The sequence below is a fragment of the Giraffa tippelskirchi genome, chromosome 2 (genome assembly GCF_054371585.1).
Source record: "Giraffa tippelskirchi isolate mGirTip1 chromosome 2, T2T-mGirTip1v1.2.pri, whole genome shotgun sequence".
Lineage (NCBI taxonomy): Eukaryota > Metazoa > Chordata > Mammalia > Artiodactyla > Giraffidae > Giraffa > Giraffa tippelskirchi.
This window is the reverse complement of record NC_137276.1, coordinates 111295324-111312506: the sequence shown is the minus strand read 5'-3', so window position 1 is coordinate 111312506 and position 17183 is coordinate 111295324. Positions and strand designations below refer to the sequence as shown.

Sequence of the window (17183 nt, the reverse complement as noted above, 5' to 3'; positions counted from 1 at the left end):
AATACTGGAGTGGTTGACCATTTCCTTCTCCAGGGCATCTTCCTGACCCAGGGATCGAACAGCTGTCTCTTACATTAACAGGTGAATTCTTTACCATCTGAACCACCTGGGAAGCCCAGACTTAACCGTTAGTGACACATTTATTAAAACTTTTCTCCTGATCTTCAAGTTTACAGAATTACAGTTTATACCCTTTTTTTTCCCCTCTGTGTGTAGTTCTGTTTGTGTTTTAATAGACTTTTTTTTTTTTTAGGTACACAACAAAACTCGGTGGAAAACAGAATTCCCATATACCCCCTGTCCCCACACATGTACAGCCTCCCCCATACTAGCAAAATCCCATTTGTTACAACCAAGGAACCTCCACTGACACATCGTTATTGCCCAGAATCCACAGTTTACGTTAAGGTTCCCTCTTGGTATTGTCTGTTCTGTGGATTAGACAAGTGTGTAAATGACATGAATTTGCCATTATAGTGTCATGTAGTATAGTTTCAGTGCCCTTAAAATCCCCTGTGCTCTGCCTATTCATCCCTCCCTTGCCTCCTACAACCACTGATCTTTTTGCTGTCTCCATAGTTTTGCTTCTCCAGAATGTCAGAGTTGAATCATAAGATATGCAGCTTTTACAGATTGACTTCTCTTACTGGCTGAGCGGTGTGCATTTAAGGATCCTCCGTGTCTTTTCACAGCTTGATAGCTCATTTCTTTTTAATGCCGAATAATATCCCATTGTCGGGATGTACCAGTTTACCAGTTCACTGCAGAGTGGCATCTTGGTTGCTTCCAGGTTTTACAATTATAAATAAAACTGCTATAAAACATCATGTGCAGGGCTTTGTGTGGACCTTAGTTTTTAACTCATTTGGATAGATACCAAGGACTGTGTGATTCCTGGATCATAGAGTAAGAGTATATTTTGTTTGTTAGAACCAGAGTGTCTCCACAGTGGCTGTACCAGTTTGCATGCCCACCAGCAATGAGTGAGACTTCCTGTTGCTTCCTGCGCTTGCCAGCATGTGATGTCAGTGTTCTGGATTTTGGTCATTCTGACAGATGTGTAGTAGCATCTCACTGTTGCTTAATTTGCATTTCCCTGATAACATTTGATGCAGAACATCTCTTCATCTTGCTCATTTGCTGTCCATATAGGCTACCCACTCCAGTATTCTTGGGGTTCTCTTCTGGCTCAGCTGGTAAAGAATCCGCTTGCAATGCAGGAGACCTGGGTTTGAATCCTGGATTGGGAAGATCCCTTGAAGAAGGGAAAGGCTACCCACTCTAGTATTCTGGCTTGGAGAATTCCATGAATTGTATAGTCCATGGGATCATAAAGAGTCAGACACGATTGAGCGACTTTCACTCACTCATGTCTCCTTCAGTGAGATGTCTGTTCAGATTTTCTTGCCCCATTTTTTAATTGAGTTGCTTTTTTCCCCTTATTATTGAGTTTTAAGAATTCTTTGTGTGTTTGGATAGCAGTCATTTATGAGATGTGTCTTTTCCAAATATTTTCTTCCAGTGTATGGCTTATCTTTTCATTTTCTTAACATTATATTTCACAGAGCAGAAGTTTTTAATTTTAGTGAAGTCTAGGTTATCAGTTACCTCTTTCATAGATCACATCTTTAGTGGTGTTTCCCCAAAGTCGTCTGCATTTTATCCTGGGTTACCTTCTAGGAGTGATATTTGACTCTAGTTTCTATCTTACTTTATCAAGTGTATCTATAGTTTGATGTGTTGAAAAAGCTTTGCTATAGAAAAAGACTTTTTGTGGCAAATTAGTCATACTCTAAATTTAGTTCGTTTCATCAGGTAGATTGATATTTATCCCAAAGCCTGCTTCTCTTAGAATTAAATTTTAAAATTTATGACAAGTCTACCATAAAACTTCTGCCTACAAAATTTTATTTTAAAGTTGAAAGAAGTAGGAATTAATACAGAAGGATTTAATGGATCTGTTAAATTGTGTCTCATTAGAAAGACATTCTCATTCCTCATTCTCATTCTACTTCATTTTCAGTCTATACCTTCCCCCCACCCCTCCCTGTCCCCTCAAAAAAATCAATTCATATTAAAACATGTAGGCTGGGAGTGCACTGTGTCTTATTCCAGAAAGGCATTTAATTTGTGTTCAAATCTGGTCATTCGACTTACTTGAAAATCAAGTCACACAGCTATAATCTGTGTCGTTTTTTAAAAAAAAAAATAGCTTAATGTTAGGTTCTAGTAAGTTTGAAATGTGAGGCATTCAGTCATTCCTTGGATTTAAGGAACACTTAACTGTTACTAAAATAGTTTTAACATTATAGAAAACAAATTTATCTGAGCCTCTCTGTAGGCAATTAGCCTTTTTTGTCATGAAGACACATCTATTTTGTATTAAAGTATAACAGTGAGGTATTTAAGGTGAAACACTTATTGTAATCATTTAAAAAAGAGAGATTTAGAAGTTTTAATGAACCTAATGTTTGTTTAAATAACATCTGCTATGCATATAGTAAAACATTTCTGGATGTTTAATATTGGGTCTTCTTCTTCTTTCCAGTAGGAAGTATCATTACTTTTTAAAATATAGCTATCCATGAAGCATTTATGTACATACATAAATGTATGTTTAAAATCACATATTTGCTTTTCCACCGCAAACATTTTTGTGTACTTGGAATGCTTCCCTCAATAAATAATATATGTATCATGGGGCACTTCCTGTCTCAGGCCTCCAGCTGGAAAAAAATCATCCTTAAGGCTGAGTATTATTAAATGCCAAAATTTATCTGGTTGGGCCTCTCCTGATGGATGTGGAGGTGGCTGTCTTTAGGCGCTGCTCCTGGGAACTGTGTGAGTGGTAAGAGGAGAAGTTCGTCTGAGATGATCCACATGAGGGAGGGTTCAGCTGGTTTTCGCTTGCTTCAAGCTGTACTGCACAGGGTCCTGAGTGTTAGTCGCTCAGTCATTGCAACCCACCAGGCTTCTCTGTCCATGGGATTTTCCAGGCAAGGATACTGTAGTGGGTTGCCATTTCCTTCTCCAGCTGCAGTTGAATGTCTTCAGAAACAAAACTCATGGCATTTTGGGCATATTTTCATTTAAATATGGAAAGGCTTTATTTAAAAATTTAAAAGACTTTATTTAAAAGTTTAAAAGGCTTAGACATACTCTGTAGGCATTCCAAAAAAAAGTCAGAGAATGTTTCAGGTGTTGTTTACTCTGCTTTGAGGATAGGAAAAACCAAGAGTCTTAGTTGAGATAACACAGAATCTTTCTTCTGTGGTTCTGGAAGGGGTCTGTTGAAGTTTGTTATGGTGAGTTAGTATGTTGCCTGTGAGGTAAACATTAATAACTATGCAGTATATGTTAAAAAAAGTTTTATACACTTCCCAGGTGGCTCAGTGGGAAAGAATCTGCCTGCCGCTGCAGGAGACCACGGGTTCAGTCTCTTGAATTGAGAAGATCCCCTGCAGGAGGAAATGGCAATACACTCCAGTATTCTTACCTGGGAAATCCCGTGGACAGAGGAGCCTGACGGGCTACAGTCCATGGGATCTCAAAAGTGTTAGACACGAATTAGCAACTAAACAGCAACAACAACAAGGTTTCATACAGAAACATGCACAAAACAAGGATATATATTGAACGATTGAAGAAAATATGACCAGAGGCTCATAGGAACCTGACCCCGTATTTCCTGTAAGAGCAGCAATTCATTATTTGCTGATTCATACCTGCCTTGAATATTGAAAATCGACTGTATTTTACATTTGAGTAACTTAAGGAAGCTGAGGAACTTGTGTAGAGTTATGTAGCTACTAACAGGAATTTGAATCCAGGTTTCATATTTTACATTTAAAATACTAGGGCTTCAACAATTAGTGCCTTAAAAAACATTGATAAAATTATGTCTTGGCTCAAATTTCAGTGTAACAAACATCCTAATATACTTTTATTTTTTTTTGCTGTGCTCAAGTATTGTAGTAATGAGTATATTTATAGAAGTCTTACTGTGGAAGGTAAATAAATGGCTCTCGGTAAATTAGCAGGTGAAATAAAGAACTGTCATGCACACACCCTTTTCTTTATTCACCTCTCTTTTGACTTCATTATTTGAAGAAGAGCAGGTAGAATTTAAGCTGATTCTTGAAGAAAGATAGTGAGGGAGGGAGGAAATGGCATAGCTTTGGACCCCAAATAGCTTGGGGGATAGAAAACTAACCATTTTAACTGGTATAGAAGGTTTGTACAGGGAGAACTGGGAAACCATGGGGTTTAGACTTCACCTTGGAGGTAAATATTGAAGGCCTCTGAGTCATGGCTTCCTGCCACTTCACAGGGAATTCTTGTTTGGGGAGGAGGGATTAGAGGCGAGGTGCAGGTAAAACAGGCAGGATCCTGGTGTCAGAGTTCAGGCTGAAATAAGAGCCTGAATTCTAGATGGATTAGGTTCAGGACAAGCGGGAGGAAGCCAGCTTGCCAAGCCAATGGAAAAGAGAGCTGGTGCCTTTTGAAGTGAAGGTCAGAGGCTGAAGGGCACCTGGAGTGATGGGGAAGATGATGTCACCTCTGAGCAGCAGGGAATCCTGGGCACGTTGACTGTGGACCTGACTTAGAGGTGGCTTCTGCCAGACACCCCCATGGCTGAGCCGCACAAGCAGAGTGCTGGGTAGGAGCCAGAGGACTCATCATTTGTGAGAAACTGCAAGAGCCTGGCTCTCCATTGATGAATGAACTGGGAAAGGGAGTCGGTAGCCTGGCGTCAGCAGACAGTCCTGGTTCCCCGCCCCCTCTCAGCAATTGAGAGACTTGGGGCCAGTAAGTGCATTATTCCCTCTGCAGAGCCCCCGTTCTAAGCCAGAGGGTTAGAGCATCAGTGGAGAAGCTGACTATAAAGGACCACACGGTGTCCATCACAGATGTGCAACTCTGCAGTGTCATGTGCAGGCAGCTATGACCTGTGTTGGTGAACAAGCGTGGCTGTGCTCCAGTAAAACTGTTTACACGGGCAGGGTTGGGCCATTCTTTGCTGACCCTGGTTTAGAATAAAGGATCTTTGAAGTCTATGCTAATTATGAGGCAACCTAATTCATTAGAGTTTTGCAGTGTGGAATTTGTTGTGATTTAGGGTACAAGTAGGAAGTCTTAGTTACTAAACTTGGAAATTAATGGCAGATGCTGGAGCTCATTTATAGTCTTCGTGGGCTTACATTTTATTAATTGACCAGTGAACATTTGTGTGTCTCTCTGTGCTTTCACGTAAACTGTCTACTCTGGTTCTTTACTTCTCATTCCATGATGAAATGAGTCATGCCTTATAGTCAAGGATACAACATTAAGAACAACACTGTGATCTTCTGCATCATCTCAACCCAAACAGAGCGTGGAGGTGAAGGGAACCAGGAGGTATTTTGTCGACAGTTAGGAACTGTGTGTAGTGGTGTTCATCTTAGTTCTGCGGAGCCTAGAGACTGGCAGGTGCCCTTTTGGGAGAGACTGCTGACTTCCCACTAACAGCACAGGTTCGTCGGGTGTACAGCCCCCCAACTGGAGACTTCACTCCCAGCATGCCTTGAGCCAGCAAGAGCTCTGCGTCCAGGCCTGGGGAGGAACTAAGTGTGCCTGCCCTCCTGCTTCCCATTCCCTTGCCACTTTGGTCAATGATGGTGGGGCTGTCCTCTGTCCCAGAGAGGGTGAGGTGGGGTGGGGTATGGTGTTGGTGTAGTGTTCTGTTCTGTTGTGCTGTATTCTTGGAGAAAATTTTATTATAACTAGAGGCTTTATGACATACATCTACCCAGTTCAGTTCAGTCGCTCACTCCTGTCTGACTCTTTTCCATTCCGTGGACTGAAGGACACCAGGCTTCCCTGTCCATCACCAACTCCCAGAGCTTACTCAAACTCATGTCCATTGAGTCGGTGATGCCATCCAACCATCTCATCCTCTGTCATCCCCTTCTCCCGCCTTCAATCTTTCCGCATCAGGGTCTTTACAAATGAGTCAGTTCTTCGCATCAGGTGGCCACAAGTATTGGAGTTTCAGCTTCAGCATCAGTCCTACCAGTGAATATTCAGGACTGATTTCCTTTAGGATGGACTGGTTGGATCTTCTTGCAGTCCAAGGGACTCTCCAAGAGTCTTCTACAACATCACAGTTCAAAAGCATCAATTCTTCGGCACTCAGCTTTCTTTATTGTCTGACTCTTACATCCATACGTGACTACTGGAAAAACCGTAGCGTTCACGAGCGGACCTTTGTGGCAAAGTAATGTCTCTGCAAAGTAATGTCTTTTTAATATGCTGTCTAGGTTGGTCATAACTTTTCTATCAAGGAGCAAGCATTTTTAATTTCATGGCTGCAGTCACCATCTGCAGTGATTTTGGAGCCCCCCAAAATAAAGTATGACACTGTTTCCACTGTTTCCCTATCTATTTCCCATGAAGTGATGGGACCGGATGCCATGATCTTAGTTTTCTGAATGTTGAGCTTTAAGCCAACTTTTTCACTCTCCTCTTTCACTTTCATCAAGAGGCTCTTTAATTCTTCTTCGCTTTCTGCTATAAGGGTCGTGTCATCTGCATATCTGAGGTTATTGATGCTTCTCCTAGCAATCTTGATTCCAGCTTGTGCTTCCTCCAGCCCAGCATTTCTCAGGATGTACTCTGCATATAAGTTAAATAAGCAGGGTGACAGTGTACAGCCTTGACATACTCCTTTCCTGATTTGGAACCAGTCTGTTGTTCCATGTCCAGTTCTAACTGTTGTTTCTTGACCTGCACACAGATTTCTCAGGAAACAGGTCAGGTGGTCTGGTATTCTCATCTCTTTTAAGAATTTTCCAGTTTGTTGTGATCCACACAGTCAAAGGCTTTGGCATAGTCAGTAACGCAGGAGATGTTTTTCTGGAACTCTCTTTCTTTTTCAATGATCCAATGGATGTTGGCAATTTGATCTCTGGCTCCTCTGCCTTTTCTAGATCCAGCTACAACATCTGGAAGTTCACGGTTCATGGACTGTTGAAACCTCGCTTGGAGAATTTTGAGCATTACTTTGCTAGCATGTGAGATGAGTGCAATTGTGTGGTAGTTTGAGCATTCTTTGGCATTGCCTTTCTTAGCGATTGGAATGAAAACTGACCTTTCCCAGTTCTGTGGCCACTGCTGAGTTTTCCAAATTTGCTGACATATTGAGTGCAGCACTTTCACAGCATCATCTTTGAGGATTTGAAATAGCTCAACTGGAATTCCATCACCTCCACTAGCTTTGTTGGTAGTGATGCTTCCTAAGGCCCACTTGACTTTGCATTCCAGGATGTCTGGCTCTAGGTAAGTGATCACACCATCGTGGTTATCTGGGTCATGAAGATCTTCTTTGTGTGGTTCTGTGCATTCTTGCCACCTCTTTTTATATCTTCTGCTTCTGTTAGGTCCATACCATTTCTGTCCTTTATTGTGCCCATCTTTGCATGAAATGTTCCCTTGGTATCTCTAATTTTCTTGAAGAGATCTCTAGTCTTTCCCATTCTATTGTTTTCCTCTATTTCTTTCCATCTATCCAGTGGCCTGCTCTATGCCACATACCAGTTACTTCATTCACCCTCTTCTGTATCAATTAAACTTTAAAATAAAACCTGATATGATTTAGTATTTCATTATAACTATTATATCTCATTTTAGATTTTCTTTGCCAGGTATTTAGCTGTAGCTAATAGTAAGTTTATTGACTGAAGTTAAATAATACTTCTTAAAAAGAAAGTTGTTTTATAGTGGTGTTTTAAACAATAAATGGAGAAGTTTTGTCCTAAGGTGTAGTTATAGACATTGATTGATGTGGCAAGAAAGTGTGCTAAGAAATTTTACAGAAAAAAAACAGTGTATAGCTACAATTAAGAGTGGTCATCTTCACACATTTCCATTTTCATCATAAGAAATATTTATATTCCCATGGGTGTTTTTCTTCCTGTCTCCAAGCAGTTCTCCAGTCCTCTGACACCAACTGGGTGTCGTCCAATTCAGTTCAGTTGTGACAGTGCCTCAAGTTAGCACAGACCCCCCAGATTAAGGGCTCAGTCCCACACAACTGCCCTCACGTCAGAAGTCAGCCACCAGTGGGTGCCCAGGCAAACATAAGAGGAGCAAAGCCAGCATGATGGTGAAAAGGGAACCCCAGATCTGTTAACCCTCAGTCATATTGCCTTAACAATAAATGGTCTAGAAAAGCTTTTATGACTCCAGAAACCAGTTAAGAAGTTAGTCACCCAGGCCAGCACAAAGCCAAGAGCAGCTGTACTGAAGTGGTAACAGGCTGCTTCACTTCCCTCACTCACAAGAGCCATGTCCATAAGTGCCCCTCAGCAGGACTATCAGTGAACGCCATGCTCACAGCTTCCTGGATACAAGCCCAAGACCCAAGATCAGCTACCCACGGGTTGATTTCTCTCACCTGACAGGCATGATTGGCACCCCTGGGGCCACTGAGAACAAGGAGAGTTCAGCTGCTTGTGGCCAGAGAACCTGCAGCCCCACAGATGGATGCTGGAGGGAGAAGCAGCTTACAGCTCTGGGCAGTGACAGGTGGAGAGAAGACATGTCTCCAGAGAAGGTTTGGAGGCTCCCGGGATCTAGCCAGGCTGATTGGTGATCCCCATATGAAGCCAGTTCAGAAAGACTGGGAGAGGTGGCAGTTTTTACAAATTCCCAAATCCTAGCCAAAAATAATGAGGCAGATGAAGAAACAGGTAAATGTGGCCCGGGCATAGGATCAAAATACATATCCAGAAACTGACCCTAAAGAAGCTAAGGTGTGTGAATTAACAAAGAATTCAAAATAATAGTCTTAAACTTTAGTATGCTACAAGAGAGCATAGTGAACTAACTGCAGTTGTGAAAATGAACAAAATGTAAATATCAGCAAAAGAAAGAAAAGAAAATGTAGTCACTCAGTCTTGTCCAACTCTTTGTGACCCCATGGACTGTGTAGCCCACCAGGCTCCTCTGTCCATGGAATTGTCCTGGCAAGAATATTGGAGTGGGTTGCCATTCCCTTCTCCAGGGGATTTTCCCAACCCAGGGATTGAACCCAGTCTCCTGCATTGCAGGTCATTCTTTACCATCTGAGCCACCAGTGAAGCAAATATCAAGAAAGAGAAAGTATGAAAAAGAACCAAACAAATTCTGGAGCTGAAGAATACAATAACTAAATTGAAAATTTTTCTAGAGTATTCAACAGCAGAATTAACTAAGCAGAAGAAAGAATCAGAATTTGAAGACAAGTCACTTGAAATTATCGAGTCAGGAGCAAAAAGGCAAAAGAATGATGAAGAGTGTGGAAAGCCTTGGAGGCTTATGGAACACGAACAAGTAGACCAGTATATGTCACGTGGGAGACCTAGGAGAAAGGTCAGGAAGCTTCTGAAACTCAGGGCAGGAGATGAACATCCAAATTCAAGATGCCCAAAAGAGGCCCAGACCGAAACACTTTGTAATAAAACTCACAAGGCAGAGGCAAAGAGAGAATCTTGAAAACAGCAAGAAAAAAACGAGTTGTCACAGGGGAGCTCGCATAAGGTTCTCAGCAGGTGTTTCAGCCTTGACATTATAGGCCGAGAGGGAGTGGGGCGACAGGTTCAAAGTGCTAGAAGAAGAGTGCCAACCAAGGAAACTGGATCTGGCAAAACTCTTCTTCAAAAGTGAGGGAGAAATAAGACTTCCCAAGAGAAGTAAAAGCTGAGGGAGTGCACCATCACTAGACTTGCTTTGCCAGAAAAGCTAATGACAGGATGCAAGGTGTGACAAGAAAGCACACGACAACATAGCACGCTGTTAAAGGTGAATATATAGACAGGTGTGTGGATGCTCAGTCATGTCCAATTCTTTGCGACCTCATGGATTGTAGCCCATCAGGCTCCTCTGTCCAGGGGATTTTCCAGGCAAGAATACTGGTGTGGGTTGCCATTTCTGCCTCCAGGGGATCTTCCCAACCCAGGGATTGAACCCACATTTCCTGGGGCTCCTTTGTTGGCAAGCAGATTCTTTACCACTGAGCTACCTGGGAAGCCCATATAGAAAGGTCCAAAATCTGCAGTACTGTCATGGTGGTACATAAATTAAAAGATAAAAACCGGTAACTATAGTAACTATAAAATATAAAAAGATGTAATTTGTGATGTTTATAACATAAGTGAGGGGAGATGTATAAGAGTAGAATTTTTGTATGTGATTGAAATTAAGCAGTAATTAGTTTAAAAGATTTTTGTAACTATAAAATGTGTTATGTAACCTCCCCACAAAGAAAATACCCATTGGATATAGATGGAAGACGAGAAAGGAATCAAAGCATGTCACTGCAGAACACCAAGGAAGCATGAAGGCAGGAAGCAAGAACACAAAAGAGGAGCAAATAAACTGTAAGACAAAAAAACAATCAACAAAATGGAAATAGTAAGTGCTTCCCTGGTAGCTCAAATGGAAAAGAATCTGTCTGCAATGCAGAAGATCTGGGTTCAGTCCCTGGGTCAGGAAGAACCCTTGTAGAAGGGCATGGCAACCCACTCTGGTATTCTTGCCTGGAGAATCCCATGGACAGAGTAGCCAGATGGGTCATAAAGAGTCCGACACAACTGAGTGACTAACGTTTTCACTTTCACCATCAGTAATTACTTTCAGTGTAAATGTCTTAAACTTCCCAATCAAAAGATACAGAGTAGCTGAATAAATGTAAAAACTAAGTATGCAAGTACATCAGACAAAATTTTGAGTCAAAGATTCTCACAAGAGACAAAGAGGGTCATCGTATGATTATACATATTACATATATATTATATATATATATATATACCCTATAAAGCTTTCAGTTTTCCAACACTGAGCAGGATAGGTTAAATGACTGGTCAGTCATTGGTCACTGAGTCAGTTTAGCCTATCTCAGCCATCAGGGGAGGCATGGTGGTGGGACTGAAGGAGAGTTGTGACTGTAGGAGTTGCTTTTCTGGTGACCAGCCACCCCACCCCACCCCACCCCCAGTCCTGAAGTTCTGAAGCCCCCAAGACCCCTGTGTCATCATATTAGCATACAGAAGACTATAAATTCCCAGACTTTGGTGACTTTGTGCCAGGAAACAAAGATCAAGTATTTTTTTTTTTACTGTACTAGATCCCCAATATTTGATTTATTATAAATGTATGTGGATTTTAAGTTAGACTTTTTATTAAAATATGTAAACGTTCTCTGAAAAATCTTTAAAAAAAATGATGAAGTCTCAATTTTTCTCTGTGTTTTTCCTGTTGCTTTTATGCTGAGAAAGGCATTTCCTTCCTTGAGATCAGATTCTCCTTAGTTCCTTTATGGCTTCAGTTAAAAGGAACAGCTTTTTCATCTGTGTGGAATTTATTTTCTGTGAAAATAAGGATTTAAGTTTTTCCTCTCAAAATAGATAACCAGTCGTTGTAAGTCAGTTTTTTTTTTTTTAATCATTTTTATTTTACCCTCTTTGTCACATCACTCTTAATAAAAATCTTCTCTGTTAGGGTTTGTAGGGTATTCCCTTCTCTTCTCTTGAATTCTGTGTATTCTCATTCCATTTCCACAGTTTACTTACTGAAGTTTTATAATATATTTAATAACGGGTGGCACAAATTGCATTTTCTTAGCCTTTTTAAAATGTCTTTGTTTTTGTGAATTAAAAACATTACATGCCACATTCTTAAAAAACAGATTTTTGGAGCCATCAAACCACTACAGCTGCCCGATGGTGAGCCCAGAGGGGACTCAGGCTGGCAAAGCACAGGATTCTGGCCCCAAAGAGTGAGGTGCGCAGCAGAGGAATGATTTCAGTGAGCCCAGACTCTTGCATCTTGCCATGCATAGCGAAGCACTAAATTCCTTAACTTGGTTTTCTTTAATTATCAGTAATCTTTGGATGTTCCCACTACCTGGTCTTTGTTGCAGAAATTCCTGTAGATCCAGCTACTGCCCTCTTACTCTTCAGAGCAGCCCCTCAGGGCTACCTGGGAGCTGCCCCCAGGCTTGAGCCCTCCAGAAGTTCTTCAGATGAAACTGTTGTCAACTTTTAGGTTGTGTTTTTTTTCTCCCAGTTGACACTTTCCTGTTTACTTTTTGTATGTATGTGTCTTACTGAGCTAGATTATTATCTTCTTTTTTGTTTTTAATACACCTTTTATTTTATTTAGAGCAGTTTTAGATCTACAGCAAAACTGAGGGTAAGGCACAGAAATTTCCCATAAACCCCAGCCCTCCATCTCCTCCTTCCACACATGCACAGCCTCCCCCACTGTCACCATCCCCACCAGATGGGACATTTGTTACAATCTGATATATCATCATCTCCCAGAGTCCATGGTTTACATCAGGGTTCACTCTTGGCCCATTTTGTGGGTTTGGACAAACATGTAACAACACATATCCACCATTATATCACACAGAGGGGTTATGTGGCCCAAAGATCCTCTGTGCTCCACCTGTTCTTCCCTCCTCCAAACCCTGGTGTTATTACTGTCTCCACAGTTTTGCCTTTTCCACAATGTCACACAGTTGGAATTTGCAGTATGTGGTCTTTTTATATTGGCTTCTTTAACTCAGTATGCATTTAAGTTTCCTCCATGCCATGTCTTTTCATGGCTGGGTAGCCCATTTCTTTTCAGCTGAATAATGTCCCATTGTCTGGAAGTACTAAGTTTATTTATCCATTCACTTGCTGAAGGACGTCTTGGTTGCTTCCAAGTTTTAGAAGTTAAGAATGAAGCTTCTGTAAACATCCATGTGCAGGTTTATGTGTGATCATAAGTTTTTGATTCCTTTAGTTAAGTACTGAACTAAATGATTGCTGGACCTTAGAATTTGTTGTTGTTCTTCAGTTGCTAAGTTGTGTCTGACTCTTTGCAACCCCATGGACAGCAGCATGCCAGGCTTCTCTGTCCTTCACTGTCTCTTGGAGTTTGCTCAAATTCATGTCCCTTGAGTCAGAAATTCCATCTAACCATCTCATCCTCTGTCGCCTCCTCCTTTTGCCCTCAGTGTTTTCCAGCATCAGGTTCTTTTCCAGTGAGTTGGCTCTTCGCATCAGGTGGGCAAAGTATTGGAGCTCTAGCATTAGTCCTTACAATGAATATGCCAGGTTGATTTCCTTTATGATTGACTGGTTTGATCTCCTTGCTCTCCCAGGGGCTCTCAAGAGTCTTCTCCAGCACCACAGTGCAAAAGCAGCAATTCGTTACGCTCAGCCTTCTTTATGGTCCAATTCTCGCATCCATACATGACTAACAGAAAAACATAGCCTTGACTATATGGACCTTTGTCAGCAAAGTGATGTCTTTATTTTTTAATATGCTGTCTAGGTTTATCATAGCTTTCCTTCCAAGGAGCAGATATCTTTTAATTTCATGGCTGCAGTCACCATCCAGTGATGCCCAAGAAAATAAAATCTGTCACTGCTTTCACTGTTGCCCCATCTATTTGCCATGAAGTGATCGGGCCAGATACCATGATCTTAGTTTTGGGGTTTTTTTGTTTTTTAATGTTTTATTTTATTTATTTATTAGACATTCAACATGTGGGATCTTAGTTCCCCAATCAGGGATCGAACCCATGCCCGTCCATTAGGTGGGCAAAGAATCTTAACCACTGAATCTCAGAATCTTAACCATCAATCTTAATCTTAGTTTTTTGAATGTTGAGTTTTAAGCCAACTTTTTCACTCTCCTCTTTCACTTTCATCAAGAAGCTCTTTAGTTCCTCTTTGTTTTCTGCCATTAAAGTGGTTCCATCTGCATATCTGTGGTTGTTACTTCTCTGGGCACTCTTGATTCCAGCTTGTGACTCATTCAGCCCAGCATTCCCCATGATATATACTCTGCATAGAAGTTAAATAAACAAGGTGACAGCATACAGCTTTGTTGTACTCCTTTCCCAATTTTGAACCAGTCAGTTGTTCTATGTCTGGTTCTAACTGTTGCTTCTTTATCCACATACAGGTTTCTCAGGGGACAGGTAAGGTGGTCTGGTATTCCCATCTCTTTAAGAATTTTCCTCAGTTTGTTTTGATCCACACAGTCAAAGGCTTTAGCGTAGTCAATGAAGCAGAAGTACATGTTTTTCTGGAATGTTCTTGCTTTTTCTCTGATCCAGTGGATGTTGGCAATTTGATCTCTGGTTCCTCTGCCTTTTCTAAACCCATCTTGTATATCTGCAAGTTCTCAGTTCACATAACACTAAAGTCTAGCTTGAAGGATTTTGAATATAACCTTACTGGCGTGCAGAATGAGTCCAGTTTTACAGTAGTTTGTACCTTCTTTGGCACTGCCTTCTTTGTAATTGGAATGAAAACTGACCTTTTCCAGCCCTGTGGCCACTGCTGAGTTTTGCAAATTTGCTGACATATTGAGTACAGCACAGTAACAGCCTCATCTTTCAGAATTTTAAACAGCTCAACTGGAATTCCATCACCTCCACTAGCCTTGTTTGTAGTAATGCTTCCTAAGGCCAACTTGACTTCAGATTCCAGAATGTCAGGCTCTAGGTGGGTGACCAGACCATTGTGGTTATCCAGGACATTTTTTGTATAGCTCTTCTGTGTATTCTTGCTACCTCTTTTTAATCTCTTCTACTTCTGTTAGGTCCTTACCATTTCTGTCCTTTATTGTGCTTATCCTTGCGTGAAATGTTCCCTTGATATCTCCAATTTTCTTAAAGAGATCTCTAGTCTTTCTCATTCTGTTGTTTTCCTCTACTTCCTTGCACTGTTCTTTGAAGAAAACCTTCTTATCCTTGCTATTCTCTGTAACTCTGCTTTTAGTAGGGAATATCTTTCCCTTTTTCCCTTGCCTTTTGCTTCTCTTCTTTCCTCAGCTATTTGTAAAGCCTTCTCAGACAACCACTTTGCCTTCTTGCATTTCTTTTTTTGGGGGATGGTTTTTGTCACTGACTCCTGTGCATTGTTACAAACCCCCAATCCATAGTTCTTCAGGCATTCTGTCTTCCAGATCTGATCCTTTAAATCTGTTAGACATCTCCACTGTATTATAATCATAAGGTATTTGAGTTAGGTCATACGTGAATTGCCTAATGGCAAGTGGTTTTCCCCACTTTCTTCTATTTAAGCCTAAATTTTCCAATAAGGATCTGATGATCTGAGCCACCGTCAGCTCCAGGTCTTGTTTTTGCTGACTGTATAGAGCTTCTCTATCTTCAGCTGCAAAGAATATAACCAGTCTGATTTTGGTATTGACTGTCTGGTGAGTCCATTTGTAAAGTCATCTCTTCTATTGTTGGAAGAGGGTGTTTGCTATGACCAGTGCATTCTCTTGGCAAAACTCTGTTAGTGTTTGGCCTGCTTCATTTTGTACTCCAAGGCCAAACTTTCTTGTTACTCCAGGTATCTCTTGACATCCTACTTTTGCATTCCAATCCTATATGATGAAAAGGACATGTTTTCTTTGGTGTTAGTTCTAGAAGGTCTTGTAGGTCTTCATAGAACCAGTCACCTTCAGCTTCTTTGGCATCAGTGATTGGGCATAGACTTGGATTACTGTGATGTTGAATGATTTGCCTGGGAAACAAACCGAGATCATTCTGTTGTTTTTGATATTGCACTAAAAATACTGCATTTTGGACTCTTGTTGACTATGAGGGCTACTCCATTTCTTCTAAGGGATTTTTGCCCACAGGAGTAGATATAATGATCATCTGAGATAAATTCACCCATTCCCATTCCTAAGATGTCAGTGTTCACTCTTGACAACTGCTGCTTGAGTGTGTCCTGCTTACCTTGATTCATGGACCTAACTTTCCAGGTTCCTATGCAGGATTGTTCTATACAGCATCGGACTTTACTTTTACCACCAGACACATCCACAACTGAGCATTGTTTCTGCTTTGGCCCAGCTGCTTCATTCTTTCTGGAGCTATTTCTCCACTCTTCCCCGGTAGCATACTGGGTACCTTCTGACCTGCAGGGCTCGTCTTCCAGTGTCATATCTTTTTGCCTTTTCATGGGGTTCTTGCGGCAAGAATACTTTAGTGGTTTGCCATTCCCTCCTTCAGTGGACCATATTTTGTCAGAACTCTTAACTGTAACCCATCTATCTTGGGTGGCCCTGCACAGCATGGCTCATAGCTTCATTGAGTTATGCAAGACTCTTTGCCATGACAAGGCTGTGTGTGATCCATGAAGGGGGGACTTTATAGTTAGAGTATATTTATTTGCATAAGAAACTGCCAGACTCTTCCAAAGTGACTTTACCAGTTTGCATTACTACCAGCAGTGAATGAGAGTTCCTGTTGCTCTATATCCTCACCAGCATTCGGTGGTGTCAGTATTTTGTGTGTTTTGGACATTATCTTAATACCTAATAGGTGTGACTTTTGCAAATGTTTTCTTCAAGTGTGTGGATTTTCTTCTCTCTAGAATTTTCACTGTTTTCGTTGTACTCCACACTCCTGAGGACTGTGACATGGTGCCAGTGCAGGCAGCAGTTCACTGTCTGAAGGGACTCAGGGAGAAGCCCGGGGCTTAGACTTTCTTCTGTGACTCTGCCCCGTCCCATGTGGAAAGCACACTACCAGACCTGTATCTGAGAAGAAATTAATATTTCCTAATATTTATTCTTGACATTTAGGTAATTTTTTTTTTTAGGTAATGATTTTTTTTAATCTTCATTTATTCAAGTTTTTAAATATAATCTGTCAAGGTAACATGTAAAAGCTTTTTCTGGACATTTTAAATGTTCTCTCGAGAACAGCATTTTTTCTGTTGTCTTTAAAACTACAATAAAGCTATTTAGTTTTGTACACTTATTTTATATTTAGCCATTTCATTAGGTCTAATGGTTCTTCATTTGATGCTTTTTCGTCTTCTAGTTATATGGTCTTTGCCTAAATAATAGTAATTGTATTTTCCTTCCCAGTAGTTTTAACTCTTTTCTGTTTTGTGCCTTGTACTGATTAGAACTTATAGAATAATACTGAGTAATAATGTGGGAGGACGACCATATATTTTTTCTGACTTTACTGGGTTATGCCGGGTAGAATATCATTTATTTTTGTAGTACTGTAAGCATTCTCATGCGTACAATGTTTTAAATGCCTGTATTTGTAAGTTTAATCAGAGGTAGATTTCATAGATACAGTTTTTTGGCTGGCCAAGAGATTGATTAGTGAGCATTTAAAAATCATCAAA

General features: G+C 40.8%; 1 protein-coding gene across 14 annotated transcripts in view; it reads left to right on the top strand.

Moving 5' to 3' along the window:
- TDRP (testis development related protein) overlaps positions 1 to 17183 on the top strand; it is a 41420-nt gene that overhangs the window by 2701 nt on the left and 21536 nt on the right. For 2 of the 14 annotated variants that reach the window (XM_081574359.1, XM_081574362.1), the window contains exon 3: positions 8442 to 8593. The exons of the other annotated variants lie outside the window; for them this stretch is intronic. In XM_081574359.1, coding sequence (XP_081430485.1) covers positions 8442 to 8593 — 152 coding nt within the window. The remainder of the gene's footprint in view (positions 1 to 8441; positions 8594 to 17183) is intronic. 14 annotated transcript variants of the gene reach the window in all.